General features: G+C 35.6%; 1 protein-coding gene across 5 annotated transcripts in view; it reads left to right on the top strand.

Annotated features, from left to right (window-relative positions):
* The window catches only part of DOCK4 (dedicator of cytokinesis 4), a 233,386-nt gene that overhangs the window by 195,441 nt on the left and 20,987 nt on the right, over positions 1-16,958 (top strand). For 3 of the 5 annotated variants that reach the window (XM_048300555.1, XM_048300553.1, XM_048300557.1), the window contains 10 exons: positions 2,144-2,170; positions 2,333-2,428; positions 3,630-3,690; positions 5,414-5,507; positions 8,852-9,000; positions 9,888-9,974; positions 11,679-11,783; positions 13,644-13,785; positions 14,407-14,573; positions 15,713-15,799. In XM_048300555.1, the coding sequence (XP_048156512.1) occupies positions 2,144-2,170; positions 2,333-2,428; positions 3,630-3,690; positions 5,414-5,507; positions 8,852-9,000; positions 9,888-9,974; positions 11,679-11,783; positions 13,644-13,785; positions 14,407-14,573; positions 15,713-15,799 (1,015 nt within the window). The remainder of the gene's footprint in view (positions 1-2,143; positions 2,171-2,332; positions 2,429-3,629; positions 3,691-5,413; positions 5,508-8,851; positions 9,001-9,887; positions 9,975-11,678; positions 11,784-13,643; positions 13,786-14,406; positions 14,574-15,712; positions 15,800-16,958) is intronic. The other 2 variants (XM_048300556.1, XM_048300554.1) reach the window with 1 other exon arrangement.

The raw sequence follows: 16,958 nt of genomic DNA, 5'->3' as shown, positions 1-16,958 counted from the left end.
GATTAGCTGCCTGTGAGCTAAAAGTCTGAATAAATCTGAGCTTTAGGCATCCAAAATCCATTAACTAAATGACTCATCTAGCCTGATCATTGTTCTAAGCCTGGTGTTTGTCCCTGGAGAACTCTGGTGTTCTGGGTCACCATTTTCTTACTCTTGGGGTACCCAAGATTAAAAATAATTAACCCACCACCACCAAAAAAAACAAAGCAAACTATAATTGTTAGGGTGAGCCCAGGCGTTAGGCTATAGTAGCATGGATAGACAGGAGCATTTTTATTGCTTCCTTATGTTGTTTAACCCCCTTAGTGCTTTGTACAATATAGCCAAGCATCTTGGCTATGCTTTGGGACCTGTAAGAACAGGGATTCAATTCCACCTAGATTTAGCCAGGATACATTTGAGTAGCTTTTTCATTCTCAGTGTTTGTTCTCTGCATTGTGTGGAAATGTGTGGTGGGAAGAGGGAGACATGCAACAGAAGGCAAGTCATAAATTTTTTAAACTGACGACATTGATGTCAGTTTGAATACATACTTTGAATGTATCTACTCAACCCATTATTAGAAATTGTATGTTTATAATGAACATGCTAGTGCAATTTTAAAGAAAATGCATAAGTCAAATGCAGATAAGAACAATCTGTTTTTAAAGAGATGTCAGACTTCTATTGTTTTTCTAGAGGAACTATAGGTAATTATTTTGTTGAATCTAGGTTGAAATGTTCCTTCTTAATATAGGGTTAAAAGGAAGTAGAAAGGAAAAATCACTACACTAATCAAGGTTTAATAATGTGACAGGCTGTACTCTTATTTCTTATAAGACACAAATGCTTGTATTAGAAGGAACATAAGGGGTTCAAAAGCAAATTAAGGTAGCCTGTGTATTCTGTATGGAAAACAGAAATGCCAGCTTCGTGCTTCAACGTTTTCTGGTTAATGATAGCCTTGTCATCTGCCTGCTAGCAACGACAGATAGCCAGATAGTCTCTGATTGTGAGGGAAAGACATCTGATTGCCTCCTGAAGAGATGAGTTTAAGATGCATGCAAGGGTGCAGGATGAAGATCAGTATTTCCTCCTCACTTCCAGCAGAGCACAGCTACATTTAGGTCAAATTCGTCTGGAGAATTGCATCTGTGACATCCCTGAGTCTGTAAGGAGCAGAGCTGGAGTGTATAGCTGGTGCAGTTGGCATGTAGGAGTTCCTGAGTGCTCTTACATGTTTGAAATTTGGACGTAGGAGAGGGACTGAGCATGCTCAGGGTAGATGAAGGTCAGTGGAGCTGACAGCTTGCCCACTGCAGAAGGAAGGTTCAGAGATGCTATTAACAACTCTCTAAAGCCTCTAAGTATATGGATGTGGTAATTTTCAGAGGCTTCTAAATAAACCATAACTGAGTACATTTTCAGGGAGACTGCTGAAGTATCTCCATGGATGTGACATCCACCTAAGCTCCTTTACCAAAGCATAAAAGTAACACAGATCTGTTTATAAATATTTCCTTGCTCATTCATATAGTGAAAATGTGGGAAATTCATGCCTAAATGATTAATAAATAAATTGATAAGCAGTGAAAATCAGAGGCCTGTAGCAGAAGTATACTAAGAATAATAATAAAGAAAATTATATTAAGTATAGTTTTACTGACAGCTCCACTTACATTACCATTTGGAAATCTTTCCACTTCAATGTGTAATCTGCATTTACATTGGTGTAAGAACTCAGCAAAACAGTTTTTAATAAAAGAATCTTATGGCACTTTAAGCTAATGGAATTGTACATGTGCATTGATAGTATGTTCTCAGAAAGAAATGTTAAGTGAAGAGAGGGAATCATGTTATTAAAATCCCTCCTCTATTCTTAAATTTCATGCATACTGAAGTATTAGAGAAGAGAGGTGAGAATGAAAAATTTGTTAAAAAAATTGAGACAGTATATTTGAGCTGATGAATATTCTTTTCTAGGAACACCTTTAAATTCTGCATTTTCTAACATATCAATGTGAAGTAAATATATAAATTTTATGGAAGAGGTGTGTTAAGTCTTTGGGATCTAAATATATTCTGAAAATTAGGTATTTCATATATTTTAATCTGACTCAGCTAATACAAAAATCGTTTGTTTTGTCAATGCTTCCTGGACTAGAATTCCACTTTTTGGTCCTTATCCTAGGTAAGACACTGTTTGCAAATTGTGCTTCTTGGGAGGGTGTTTGTAAAAGAAAATCTAACTATCAAAGATGTTGCTAAGGTATTAAGGTACTGGTAAAAGCAGAGAGGTTGTCATAGTAACAGTTAAAAATAAACAGTGAAATTTTTCTGGCTTTTTTTTCAGTCTGCTGAAGAAAATTGAGAGGGAAACATGGAGGGAAAGTGGTGTTTCATTAATTGCCACTGTGACTCGCCTCATGGAGAGGCTCCTGGACTACAGGTGAGTGATTATCACAATTTAGAAGTAGGGTTGTCACCTTTGAAATATTAGGAACAAATACGGTTATCTTGCTCAAACAGTGACTGCACATGGATACATGGATACATCCGCTGTAAGTGCTCGGGATCTCTGACAGCAGCTGCTTAGTCATCAGGAAAATGGAACTGGCAGGATGAAAACAACCAAGTGGTCTCCCCATGGTGTAAAAATCCCGTAGCGTGTATGAGTTTCCTGTCAGGGATTGTAGTAACTTCTGGCAGTGGGTTAGTGACTCAAGTCTGTCTGAAGACACAGAGCTCAGTACTAATCACCTGACAGTTGTTTTACACAATATGTAAAATTCTTATCACTGTGTCAATCATGCTTAGTTGTAGTGTCAGCTGGCACAGTAAGTATGTATACAAAGACATGATCTCTGGGTGAACACCTCACATCTGACTCTACCACACGATCAAAGGAGAGAGAAGTGAGAGGCACGTACTCTCTTTCAGGAGTGCGAGACTAAAAGCAGTTTTCCCAGTCAATTGTGAGCCTGTGTAGAGGCTTCAGATTTCAGCTTAGTCCTCCTTATTGCCTGTAGCACTTCACTAGAGCTCAAGCATAAGGTTTTCTCTCTGATTCCATAGGGACACATGGTGAGACCTAGTACTCCACTTGCTATCATCACTGATAGTTTATAAGGAAAGCTATTTCATCAACAAAGAGACTGAACTCTTAATTTCTAGAAGCATGGCACTGCTGTTTTTCTTCAGGGATTTGTTGGATTACAACCTCTAGGACACCTAATCTTTCAAAACAGTGGTGTTCTGTTAGTTATGAGAGTATTTGGGGCAATTGTTTAGCTCATGTATGCAAGAATGTTTTACAGTTATGTTAAATTTCTTTTAATGACTACATGGTGATGTCTGCCATGACAGACATCTTTTATTTCAGCATGGTTATACAGGCTATTTTTATCTGTGTTATAAAAAAGTTCATATAGTAATGACAAAGACAGAAAGAAAACATTGACTTTCTTGACAACTGAGGTGTTCAATGGACTACAAAAGGGGGCATGAAATCCCTTAGCCACTTAGGTCTGCTGTTCACCCAAATGCCATAATTTCAGTCAGCTTGCCAAGTCAAATATGTCTGTTTTCTGAGGTGTGCCTCACTGTAAGAGGATAAACATCATTCCTTTTGACTTTACTTTCTGCTTTAGGGACTGCATGAAAATGGGAGAAGTGGATGGCAAAAAGATTGGCTGCACTGTTAGCCTTTTGGTTTGTATAATACTTTTTCTTTCCCTTTTTGATATCAGTTGTGCATTTTCTACTATGCAGATACACATTTGAATAGGCGATACTTTGCTTCTTGTTGCAATTTAAGTGGAATTTGACAGAATATACTATGCTTAGAATCACTGATTGTTTTTTTTCAGGCTGAGATCGATACAGTAGGGAGTTAGTCTTGGCATTTCATAGCTGGGTTCTGAGGTCTCCAGTACTGCTTTATTCAGTTTCAAGTCTCTTTCTACTGGATAAACTTCACCAAAGTACTTTCCAAGTTTAATTAGTCTCTGAGTTCATAGAAACAAACATGCCTTTCCTCCTCTCCCAAACCCAACAAAACTTACATGTTTTTTCTTGTTTCTTTTATTCCCCAATAACTGATGCAAATTGGTTCTTACAGCATGTAATATGGGATAGGAGATCTTGTAAATACTGCAGGCTATTCTCTCCTCAGTAGAAGAGATAGAAATGCTGCTCAAGACCTCCTGTTGTCATGTTATCATCATTACAACCAACCAACAGTGCTAAATCATAAGTATGAAAAAGATGGCATTTTTGTTTAAAAGATGCATTTTAATTCTAGGCCAGTTTCCACTGACAAGTGTGTTGACTTCTGTTAACCTTGGAAAGTTTCCATTTTCATGGTGGATCTTTTGAAAAGCTGTATTTTTAGCCAGAGGAAAAAAAACCAAAATAAGCTGACTTGTAATTCTGCATTTTTGACGTCAGTGAAACAATTTGGTATCACTTCTAAGTAGCAGTTATACATAAGAGAACAAAGGATTTGTTCAGTAGGAAAACAGTGCTCTAAATAGGGATGATATTTACTATGAAGCCATAAAGCAGCTGGCTTGCTGTCAAAATATGTGGCATGATCTGAATTCTGTAAAGCACCTGGATTATTTTCATCCCTAAGGAGTTTTTAATCTATTATTAGCAAATCATCCAAGATTAGTACAAAAAGAAAATTAAAATATTTAAAAATCCCAAAACACCATATTACTTTTTAATGGGATTTTCAATGACTCATACAGGCTAAGGTGGACTTCATATCCTAATAATCTTCAAAGAAATTTTTAATACTCTTGCACAACAGAGAGACAATGAATGCTTAATTTTCTCAAATCAGTTTAAAAAATATTTTCTCTATAAATTTTTTATTTTTATGTTTTCATAGTGTTCCTCCCACCTTTTTCCTTGATAATAACTCAATTTAGGAAACAGTGGCACAGAATAAGAATACTGTACATTAGGAGAAAAACTGCTTAGAGTTCAAAATAGTGATTTAAACAATAGAACAGAAATTGTTAATTGCTAATGAGAACCAGTGCTTAGACTCTTTTAGCCTACAAATTTTTATTAACCAAAGCAGATTATCCTGAATGTTGAATATGTCTAGCAGGAGGACTTCAACTGCATGTCCATTGTGAATGTGGCAGTACTTGTGAACAGTGCTATAGGGTTGTGCTCCTCTCCCTGTAACTTTTTCATACATTGCTTCAGGGCTTGTAAATAGATAATGAATGTTTTGAACTAAGAATTATGATATTGCAGTCCATATTTTATCCATGTAACAACAAATAGCAGTTATATGTTCAGAAATCAAATCTATGAATGTATTTCTGGAGTATTATGTTTGAAGTTTTTTATTTGTAACCACTATCATAAATTTATTAACTACTGCATTTTATTACAAAATTCAATTTTATTTCAGAATTTTTACAAGACTGAACTGAACAAGGAAGAGATGTATATTCGCTATATTCATAAGCTCTATGACCTACATCTGAAAGCACAAAACTTCACAGGTAACTGAATACAAACTAGAAAAACATATTTAGGTCTGTGGTTTGCAGTCTTTTGCAAACCTGTAATCTGTATCCTCAGTGCAGAACATACCAACCCAGGCAACAGCTGAGTTTCCTTGCCTAATTGATGTCTCTTAAAAGATACTGCTTTTTTCAGCCCCACAGCTCTACTATTTTCTGAGCCATGTTGAAGGTAAATGACTTCTATTGATACACACAAGCAGTAAATGTGTGATACAGTCATTTTTCACCCAAAAGGAGTAAAGTCTAGAGGAAGTTTTTATTATTTCATTTAGTGGTATCTGAGCCTATACCCTTTCCTGTAATGCTTCTGGCTATCTGTTTGGTGATGTGTTTCTACACAGCTGTGTTTCAGAACCTCATTTTTAGGTTAAAAAAAAAAAAAAGAAAGGAAGACCCATATCACTTACTCATGATGAGGTAGAGACCCTAAAACCTGTGACAGGTATTGCAATTTCATGATGTCTTTCTAAAGCTTCACATACCACATTTGCAGTACTATTGTATGCTTTTCTGCTATCCATAAGAAAGATTGTTCACTTGGCATTTCCACAGTCCCTTTGCAGTTCATGGATTTAAATGTAGACTAGATAGCAGGATATGTTAAAGAGAGATTCTAATTTCCTCATGTGACTTGGCAATAGTGAGTCACAAGACTGTTTTGATTATCAAGCAGTCTCTCTGCCACAGCTGGCTTGTGTGCCAAGCTATTCATTTACATAATAGATCCTAGTAACTCTTTGAGCAGTCTTGAGTTCCTTTTATGCATTGAGTATTATTCTGTGTCCAGTTTACCTCCAACTGGGATATGAATGTAATTTTTAAAATTGTTTTGCCATCCATTTTGATTTTAAGCAGTATTTTGCTCAAAATTTATTTCCAGGATTTTGTTGTATTTCCTATATGTTTATTATCAATGTGTGTGATTCTTTGCATTCTTTGCTGTGGTAGATATCACCACTTTTTTTTTTAATTTTATTTTTTTAAATTTTTTAAATTTTTTTTTTGCTATGAGAGCCTTAAAGAAGAGTTGTCTCACACCCATGATTAGAAAACAGACTTGTGTAGTCCATTGCCTTGCCTTATCAGAGACAACACAGACTTTTGTAAATCAGCTGATCTATAGAACTTGGGATTAGGAAAAAATTTTGATACTTCAGCAGCACTCCTTTATGTTGCAGCATTAGTTTGCTAACTGCATAGTTTCATCCTAGGGATGAAATTATTTTTCTCTCCTTTCCATAGTATGATTTACTGGATTGTTTCTAAAAATGCTCTGTTTAAAAAAAAGTCCTTTTTATACAAAACATTACTTCAAAGCTTTCTTCACACAGCACTGTTACAGCTGTAAATATACCTCTCTTGAAACTGAATCACATAAATGCACTGATTCCTTGTGTCCCCTAAGTCACCTGAGAACTGTAATGAGACTGTCTTTTTACCTGTCCACCTTAGAAATGTCTAATGTTTTGAATATTTCCTGTGTAAATTGGATTTGTCACATCATAAGTCAACCCTATTTATCTCTCCGTAGTGCTTTGGTGCAAGTCAGTAGTTACAGACCTCTCCCTGAGGTACCAGGATTTTATTAGTTATTTTTATGTTGGCCACTGCCAGACATAGGTTGCTGGGTAGAGGAACCCTTCAGACTTTTAATCCAGTATGGTCATTCTTATTTTAGAAACCTTCAGTATAAACTTATTAAAATTTTAAAAAGCCAACATTTTTATGGCAGATGAAATTTTGTTAAAGTGAAGGACTTAGATGCCGAGTTTAGAAAGGAAAGGTCAAGATGAGCTATCCTGAACATGTACTTACGTTCTGCTATCTTTTGCTTCCTTGTGATTTTGAATGATTTGTTATTATCAACTCCAAGGATTTTTAACATTAATATATAGATGTGCTTCATGTCTTGAGTACAAAAATGTAGCTTGAAACTATCACAAAGGTGGGTTACCTGTCAAGCAGCCTGAGAGCTGTGTGATGCCAGAATTAAGGTTGTCTGTGCAACTCAAGCTGGTCTCCCTTGTACAGCTGTATCACAGCACAGCATCAGTTTGCACCATGCTTAGCATTTTACAACACTGGGATTCAAAACGCTCTCTCCCACAAATATCTGCTGCAGTGATGTTTTTTGATCCACAGGTTCTTAGTTGGACGTGTAGAGGAACACTACTGCTAGAAAAAATACTGTAGTATTTGGCTTAAGTTGCCTGTCTTATGGGAACTCATATGGCAGAGGCAGGAGTAGGATATGGTTGTCTGGGGCAAACTTAGCTTAGCACAAAAAGTACTTTAGTACTTTATTGTTATTTTTTTGCCTTATGTACAATCTATAAAACCTGCAATAAAATAAGTCCAGTAGGGAACTTCTTTCTCCAATGCAGTATATCTCCAGAACATGGCCCATCTTTGTACTGACTCACTCATGCAAAGTGGTCCTGTGAGTGGAAATATAAACAGTGAATACTAACTTGGAATTCAATAATACCTATGCTCAATTGTATTGAATTGAATTGTCATAGACAGTAGTAATTCTGGTGTTTTGTAATTCGCCTAAATCTGACTTTCCAATGAAAAGATTAATTTAATATTATTTTAGTGTACTGTTTCTGAGGAATTCCTGAAATCAAAGTAAAAACAATAATAATTTTTATATTCCCAGATAATTTCTACCAACTGTGATGTAAAGATTACTACACAGCTCTCTGACTAGAGAGCAACAACAGGTTTGATTCCTGGAAAACCAAAAACTAAATAAAATTTTAAAAATTGAAAAGAGAAGAATATTGCAGTATTCTAAATTGCTTGTTACGGCCAGGTGGTAAGGCTCATCTATCAGGGATTTATTTCTCTATGGAAGGAGTGGATTCTATTAAGCACACATCTGCCTCCCTGTTTTCTTCCCAGCCCTGATCTCTTTTGGACTGTGTCCACAGTCTTGGCTTCTTTCCTCTTTCACTATTGATGTTCCTCATCCTCCAGTCCCTTTCCTTTGTTCAAACAGCAGTGTCATTGAAAGTTTCTCCTTAGCAGCAGGGAAAACTGGGGCTAAGCAGATAATGGTTACTTAATTTCTGTCTCCTTCATATTGTCAGACTCCAGGAGAACTGTCCCAGTGACTCCACTTTAAATAGTGCGTGAAAATTTTAAGCTGAATTTATTATTCCAAATAATAAACCCAAACCAAAACCAGCACTACCGTCTGCCTAACACTCAAAATAAAAAAAGGTGCATCTCAAGAAAAGCATTCACATCTCTGTGTACTTTGCTTGTCTGTTTGTTTGGTGTTGATAAGAGCCATGCTGTAATTTGTCTTGCAGAGGCTGCCTACACACTCCTGCTGTATGATGAGCTGCTGGAGTGGTCTGATCGGCCGCTCAGGGAATTTCTCAGCTACCCCATGCAAACAGAGTGGCAACGTAAGGAGTGTCTCCATCTGACCATCATTCAAAACTTTGATAGGGGAAAGGTAAAATAGTCCTATTTTACTGAGTGGATCTGGGAAGGGTAGTTAATTCATTTTAGGATATTAGTGCCAGGGTCACAGTATTTTCGTATTTTTCAGGGGGATTGTTTGTCCTTGCCTGATTAAGCAGTTACTTAGCAATGCAGTAGGTTTCTTCTAATCCCGTGGCTGTATCCTAGAAATCCCCCACTTACATATGAGAATAATTTTCACTTGTGTAGCAGTTGGCTTTGTAACTGTCAAAGCACTTTATAAAAGGTGATATAATTTCTCCCCATTTTAAAGGTGGTGAAAATGAGCCTTATAAAGCTAATGAAGCATGTGTAATTATCCTGTAGTCTAAACTTTTCTATACACTTAGTGCTGATTTGTCCTGCTGACAAACAAGCAATGCATTACAATTCTGTGTAGCTAGTGTAAAATCCATGTAAGCCTAATCAGTGTAATCAAATGAATGTTGATTATCATGTTTTTCAAACAATTCTGTAATTATATTATAGAGTTTAGCTTACCTGGTGCAATGAAGTATTTTCCAACCTACTAAAATTCAGGAAGATGTATTAAGAATACAATTTTAAAATGTAAAAATCATACTGTGTTGAATCTATCTCATGTAGTGTCAGAAGAGTTGTCCATCACTCTTGCAATGACTTATATTTTGTGCATAGTCCAAAAAGAATAATTTATTAAATAAATCTCTAAATATATTTTTAATTCTTCAAAGAATTCATCAGTATTACTCAGAAACTATCAGTATGCTTAGTGGACAGTTTGTTCAAATATTTTCAGTTGCAAGAAGTTTGACTTGTATAGGTAGAACAGACCACAAATAAATCACAAATTGTCAAACAGCTGCTTTGAATTACTGAACATCTTTTACTTGCTTGCAGTGTTGGGAAAATGGCATTATCTTATGCAGGAAAATTGCAGAACAGTATGAGAGCTACTATGACTACAGAAACCTCAGCAAGATGAGGGTAATGTACTTGAATACTTTTCATCAATCAGGAATCCAAAAGCTTTTTAATTTTGGTTATAAAATAATACTTAGAAAATTGAATTTACCACAGATTAGTCCTTAGGTTTGGTTTGCAAATCTTGTTTTTTACCCTGATGGTTTTTTTTCTACAATAAGGATTATAGAAAAGGAGTGCAAGCTTTTTAAAGAAAAATGAGAAAATCCTATCTTCGTAGAATGGTTTGGGTTGGAAGCCTTAAGGATCATCTAGTTCCAGCTCCCCTGATAGACACCTTCCACTAGACCATGTTGCTTTATTTTATTATAAAATTAATGTTCTTCCAATATTTGTACAGCATCCTTTTTGTGTGCATGCTTATGCATAAAAATAATACTACAAATTCACTTTCATTAGTTTCCTACAGTTTATCCAGGGAATGTGCTCTGTGCAGTCCTTCACTAGGAGCAGCAGCAGCATCTCTTCGCAGTTGTAATTGCAAGCAAAGAGCTTGCCACAAGCAATGTACACCTTTACTTTTTTCTTTAATTTGCTGCTTAAAAATATGGTCTGTTTAATATTATATAGTAAAAATTAATCTCTTGGTACAGTCTTCCTGTTGTTTCTTTCATTTTAGAACTCTAAGCACTGTTTCTCATTCTTTCAGATAGTGCATTTTAAAGATTATTCAGTCTTCCCTTTTCTTATCTGCTTCTGATGGATTCAGTATTGTATTGCAGCTTCCCTTTAAAATTTCCTGTACATGTAGGATGCTTGCAGCTAGGACTGAGTGAAGTCCCCTTAATCCAGAGCTGCTTAACAACATTATGCAAAATTCTCAACACAGAGCTATGTGGCAGGACTCCCTGTTATCTGCTTATTCCATATATATTTAGATATGTCAATGGCAGAATCCTATAAGCAAAAGCAAACTGACTATCATCATGTGAATAAAATGATTAGTTTATGCATGTTTAATTAATTGTACTGAATGTGTTTCGTGTTTGAAATATCCTTTTACTGTATCTGTGCCACCAATGTTAATCCAAAAAGGGAGATGTGGGGATTTCTCATAGCAGTATAATTAGGCAGCTGTTGATAACATATGCATATTAAATAACTGTCTGCATTACCTAAAATAAGGCTAAGACTGTGTTTGGTTTTTTCCCACAGTATTAAGAACTTTGCTGAAAATATCATCAGAAAAAGGGGACTTTGGCATTAAGATCCCTTTGTGTCAGTGTTTTGAGTGAAATAAAAACCAGATGTATTGACCAAAAATTATGCTAATTGCTATTGTGACATTTTAAAGGAACTCGTGTTTGATGCTTAAATCACTGGAATCTGGTATGGTTTGGACAAAACTGTCTTGAATATGGTAATTAGACTTTGCTGATTTAACTGACCACATTACTGCCATGTGTTTGGATGAGTAGCAGGTTACTGGGTCATGTATTTCAAACTGTCTTTCTATTTTACCCCCTTAATATAGGTACTTCATCTTTTAAAGGATTTCTTTTTTTAATCTTTGAAACTTTCAGATCCCTAGGAGGTATAATTACTTAATTTGATGCATTCAGAAACTTCTGGATGTCCTAGCTGTTGCTCAGAGATATATTGCAATTCCGGTATCCCAGACCTGAAAGACACTCCTTTTTGTGATATCTTACGGTAAAAATACACTTTCAAAAAAGACTAATTGCATTTCTTCTCAATCTCACGCAGATGATGGAAGCATCTTTGTATGATAAAATTATGGATCAACAGCGTTTGGAGCCAGAATTTTTCAGAGTTGGTTTCTATGGGAAAAAGTTCCCATTCTTCTTGCGGGTAAGTGAAATGAAAATAAACAGAATGGAGTACTACTGATATTCATAATCACTTTCACTGTGTTAAAATTTGTTCATACCATATACAAATTCTTATCCTGTGAGAAATTCTTTACCCTCATGTTTCATGGTTAAGAAAAGGTCCTGACTAATGAAAAGACAAATGCTAGGCTTCTAAATAAGAGAGTCCTACATAAACATAATATTCATGCTTATGTTGGAAACCATGCACCTATACTGTTCCACAGACCAGTGGTTCATGGTAGTTTGTTCCCTTTATCCTGTTCTGTTTCTGCTGGTGGGCGCTCAGAGAAAGACTGTCAGAAGTAGTATCCATTGGTGGTGGGATCATCAGCAATTTAGCACTTAAGCAATTGCATTCCCAAGTTCCTATTTTTTTTTAATGACTTAGAAATTCCACATGCTGAATTTCATTTATTATTAATGTACTAAAACTGACAAATAATAAAGTTATTACTCTTGATCATTAATCTGGAAATCTGAAGTTTCCAGAGTGCCCTTGAAAATGTTAGTGGTGTTTACACTGTTCCCCTCTTCCACAGTCTGCAGTAGTTTAGCTGCATTGACTGTCACCTTCGGAAGAGGACAGAATCCATCTTACTCATGGAGCAGCTGCAATCATAATCCAAGCTTCTCTTCCTGTGGTAATTGAAATAAGTGATGAAGGAACCTCCTCCATATGATGGAGACCTAAAAAGCCTGCTCTGTCTTTGCCTTAGTGGTGGGGAAAATGACAATTTCTAACTGGTAAATGTAGCATGAAACTCTCCCCTTTAAAAGTACTCAAAAAGAATCTGATGGGAAGATAGTTCTTGATATTACCTAATAGTCATCTGAATATAACTTCTGTATAAACCAATGTGAAAATATTAATCAGAAAGGATTTAATTTAGATTGCTAAACAGCAACTGATAGAGTAAAAGCAATGGAAGAAGCTGCACAGTAGTGCAGTACTTTCAAACCTTAGGTCTTTCACTGCTTATGCATCTTCTTATGCAGTTTTCAAGTTAAACATACACAGCACAGATTTATGCTTGCGACACCAACAAGGACAAACTTAATACATTTGATTTAATTTTTTTATGACAAAGCAGTTTGTAAGTCTGGCTGTGTTTGCTGTAGAAGGAATGAAGACTAAACTTCATAATAAAGCTTTCACATTTTAATTTGTAGTTGAACAATAATACTGTTACAGTTGGGGGTTTTTTTGTAGCAATTCCCATGAAAGTCTTGGCTCTCAGAATTCAGTGCCAGGAGCATTCTTCTACTTTGTGTCGTAAAAACTGGCTCATTTTAATTTTCCAGGCTGGTAATTGATAAACATTTAGAGGATAAGGCAAATTGAATGCCTTCTGCACTTTTATTATGCAATGTTTTTACAGAATTGTATAACATTAGAGCAAAGTTTCTTAGTTCCTCATGGAATTGGCTTCCAGCCCATTTCATTGTCTTAACTGTTTGTGGGTTGTATTTCTGTTACATATTTTATACAGTCTGATATATCATGTTAATTGCATACTTTGATCCACTAAGAACAATTTCTCCCTTCAGATTTTATTAAACTTTGAAGTGTAATTATTCCATTTTTCCAGACTTTTGAATAAAACAGAACTTATATGATAAAATTTCCTTCTTCTGATTTCCTTCTTCTAACTTATATGATAAAATTTCCTTCTGTTCTTCCTATATTCCTTATTTTTATTCTTGCCTTGTTTCTTATTTCTTCCTTCTTAAAATGATGCAAAAGTTGCCTGGAAAATCTATATTTAAGAGCGTGTGTTTGGATCCCAATTATTTTCATGTAACTTGCTCTTGCTTTTTGTTTTCTTATTCCACTCAGAATAAGGAATTTGTTTGCCGAGGACATGACTATGAAAGGCTGGAGGCCTTCCAGCAGCGAATGTTGAATGAGTTCCCACATGCCATTGCTATGCAACATGCTAATCAGCCAGATGAGACCATCTTTCAGGCAGAAGCACAGTGTATCCACATAATCACAAAGCCATACTGTGCACTTACATCTTCTATGCTTTTAAAAAATGTAGGTACACCTATAGCCAATTTCAATCACATGGTGCCTCCACTGAAATAAATGGTAGGTGAGAATTCCCCTGCATTTTGTCCCAGTTCACTCTATTGTGTTTGGAAGGTCTTTGTGTAATTTTGGTTCTATTTAAAAATTCCTTGATGTGTTATTGACATCATTTCTTTAGCTAAAAGTACCTACAGAACTATCACCACTGTGATAATGGTGTAGCAGTTCAAGTTACAGTAATTTAACTTCTTACAATACAACATTATGTTAGCATGGCATGACATATTGTGTGTGTAAGAATATATTTAATTAAACTTAAATTTTACTTGATGTCCTATTCCATGTAAGTAGCTGTATTTCAAAAAGAAAGATGAAATTTTCAACAAAACAGTACAAAGAAATCTCAAATGATCAAAAAATCTCTCTGGTTCCCTTCCCAAACCAATATTAGTATAAAAGCATTTCAAGATATGCACTTTCTAAAGAATTTTTCTTCAGTAATGCTTCAGGAGTCAATATACTTTGCTAATTTGAATAAAGTGGGATAGCCTTAACTCTTTACACATAGATTTGCAGATTTATGCAGTGACACCAATTCCAGAAAACCAGGAAGTTTTGCAGAGAGATGGCATTCCTGATAATATCAAGAGCTTTTACAAAGTAAATCACATCTGGCGATTCCGATATGACAGGCCATTTCACAAAGGGACCAAGGACAAGGAAAATGAATTCAAGGTAAAGTATCATGCCCTTTCCTGATCTACTGGCCCTGTGGATTTGTTTGTAATATCAACAACAGCTGCCTTGTTGAAACATCATCTGTATGTGCATTATTCAACTGAGTGTGGTATAACATTCTGTGGAGGAGACAGTATCTCAGGTTTGACTATTTCACTTCTTATTTTAATAAAATAATATCAAAAATATATGGGGGATGCAAAGGTCTTGCTGTATATGTGACTAGGAGTGAAAAAATTAATTTGTTTTTTTGCACCTGTGACATATACAAGGCAGAACTGGAGAGAGCAGAGTAGTTCTCTGAAAAGTTTCTTGGGCAGATGGGAAGACATTGTTAAAGTATGTAATCTGGGAAAGCAATAGTTCCTTCCCTAATAGGTAAATCCCTTCTGTTCCTCCTAATAAAATATGTCACAATCTTCCAGTGTAATTTTAATTCTGACCCACTAAAAATACGTCCTGATGCAGAATATATTCTGGTATTCAGACACAAAAAAAGTTATCCCATAATAATTTTCTTACAAATTTAGAAGAAAAAACTATAAGGGTAATAAATTAACTAATTTGATGCACTATTGTCCTCTGATTTAAGTTTAGGCTTTGTTTTAACTATACAGACTATAAATATATTTTGTGTAAGCACAATCCTGTGTGTTGATTTGTCATTTCACAAACCTCTTGCACAAAGTGTTTACCAGTAGTACATTTGAGTGTCCCATCAGCTATGCATTCTGGAATCTCAGGTAGGGCATCACAGAGGGGAGCTGATCATGGTCTGTGATCTGTAAGTTGTTCTGTTTCTGAACTCTTGTTCTTCTCAGATATTAGTTCAGAAAAGAAATATTAAAACACCAATTCAGTTGTGAGTCACTTTTGGAGATTTGGGGACAACATATAATAAATTTTAGGAGTGAAGAATCAGCAGAAATTACTGCTTAGTACTAAGACCTAGATAATAAGGAGAAAAGTGAGTGTCATTGGCTTATGGGATAGATATTTCAGTAGGAAATTGGATGTTAGTACTTTTTTTTTAATGTATACTGTTACTTTAATGAAGGCATTCATAAAGAAAACTGGTAATAATTAAGGAAGATATAGAATCAAATAGGGAAATAAATTGGTTTTATATATTTTAGAGTCTATGGGTAGAGAGAACCACACTGATCTTGGTGCAGAGTTTACCTGGAATATCTCGTTGGTTTGAAGTAGAAAAGCGTGAAGTGGTGAGTATGAGACTCATGTCAGTACGTATTGTGGGTTGGTTTACTTCCTTAATCATAAGTCATTCAATGAACTGCTTTAAGATTTATTACACATATGTAATTTCTTTGACCAAGGTCTCAACGTGGCTACAACAAAATTATTTACAAAGTATATTGAGTTGTCTGATTCTCTTGTCTTGAAAAGCGTTATTAAGAACCACCCTTAGGATTCATTTAAACAGTTGAAGAAAAAGAAGTTGAGAACAATAATGGGCAGCATTTAATGTTAGAAAATTACTTCCTTAAAACTCAGCACCATGTAACATTTAATACTTAGGATATCTATAGCTTAATGTATCCTTCAGTGTCCTGGAAAAATAAACATTCTCCAAGTTCCTGTACTATAATAAATGCCATGAGCTACTGAACAGAACCTGTAGGAATAGGGTCTAATGTACCAGTCTGTTATTGACACATTGTAATTTCTCCTCCTTGCTTGTTCTATTTCTTGAAAAATCCTCAAATAGATTCCAGATATATTTGAAGGAGTGCTCCTCCCGTAAAGATCTCTAAATAATTGGTCAGTTGCTGAGCCCTGGACTGTAACATCTACAACTATTTTCCTTCTTGTCAAAGCCAGTCTTCGAATAGTCCCATTAAATATAAAGATACCATAGTACAACTGATTTTCTCTAAAACTCTGTTGTGTTTTTCTTTTATAATAGCAGGAAAATGCCATGTGTTCACCATCTTGACATTCTCCTGTAGAAAACCAAAAGTGGAGTTCAGTAAAAATCAAAAAATTGTATGTGACATGAGAAATTTTGTTAGTTGACTCCTGCTGAGTCCTTACTAGGTTAATATGACCACTAATATGAAGACCTTCATTTTACTATCATGTTACCATTATAGTCACCATTTCCAAAAGTAAACGGTAACATTTTGTCCAGGGCATGTATGAGGTCATGACTGGGATTTGTGCTTGTATGTTTTGGTAAATTTTAGCAGCTGCAGGCCTGTACTCTCCCCATTGCTCAGTTCACACTACCTGTGAAGGAACTTCCCCACCCTCGAGAGATGAGAGGCACATCCTGCTCACGGCTGCCTTTGACTATAACTTGATCACCATTTTAGCTCAAAGCTTACATCCGACTTCCTGATCTGTAAAGTCTTCTTGTTG

The sequence above is a fragment of the Corvus hawaiiensis genome, chromosome 4, assembly GCF_020740725.1.
Source record: "Corvus hawaiiensis isolate bCorHaw1 chromosome 4, bCorHaw1.pri.cur, whole genome shotgun sequence".
Taxonomy (NCBI): domain Eukaryota; kingdom Metazoa; phylum Chordata; class Aves; order Passeriformes; family Corvidae; genus Corvus; species Corvus hawaiiensis.
The sequence above is the reverse complement of the archived record's forward strand: the minus strand, read 5'-3'. Positions and strand labels throughout refer to the sequence as shown.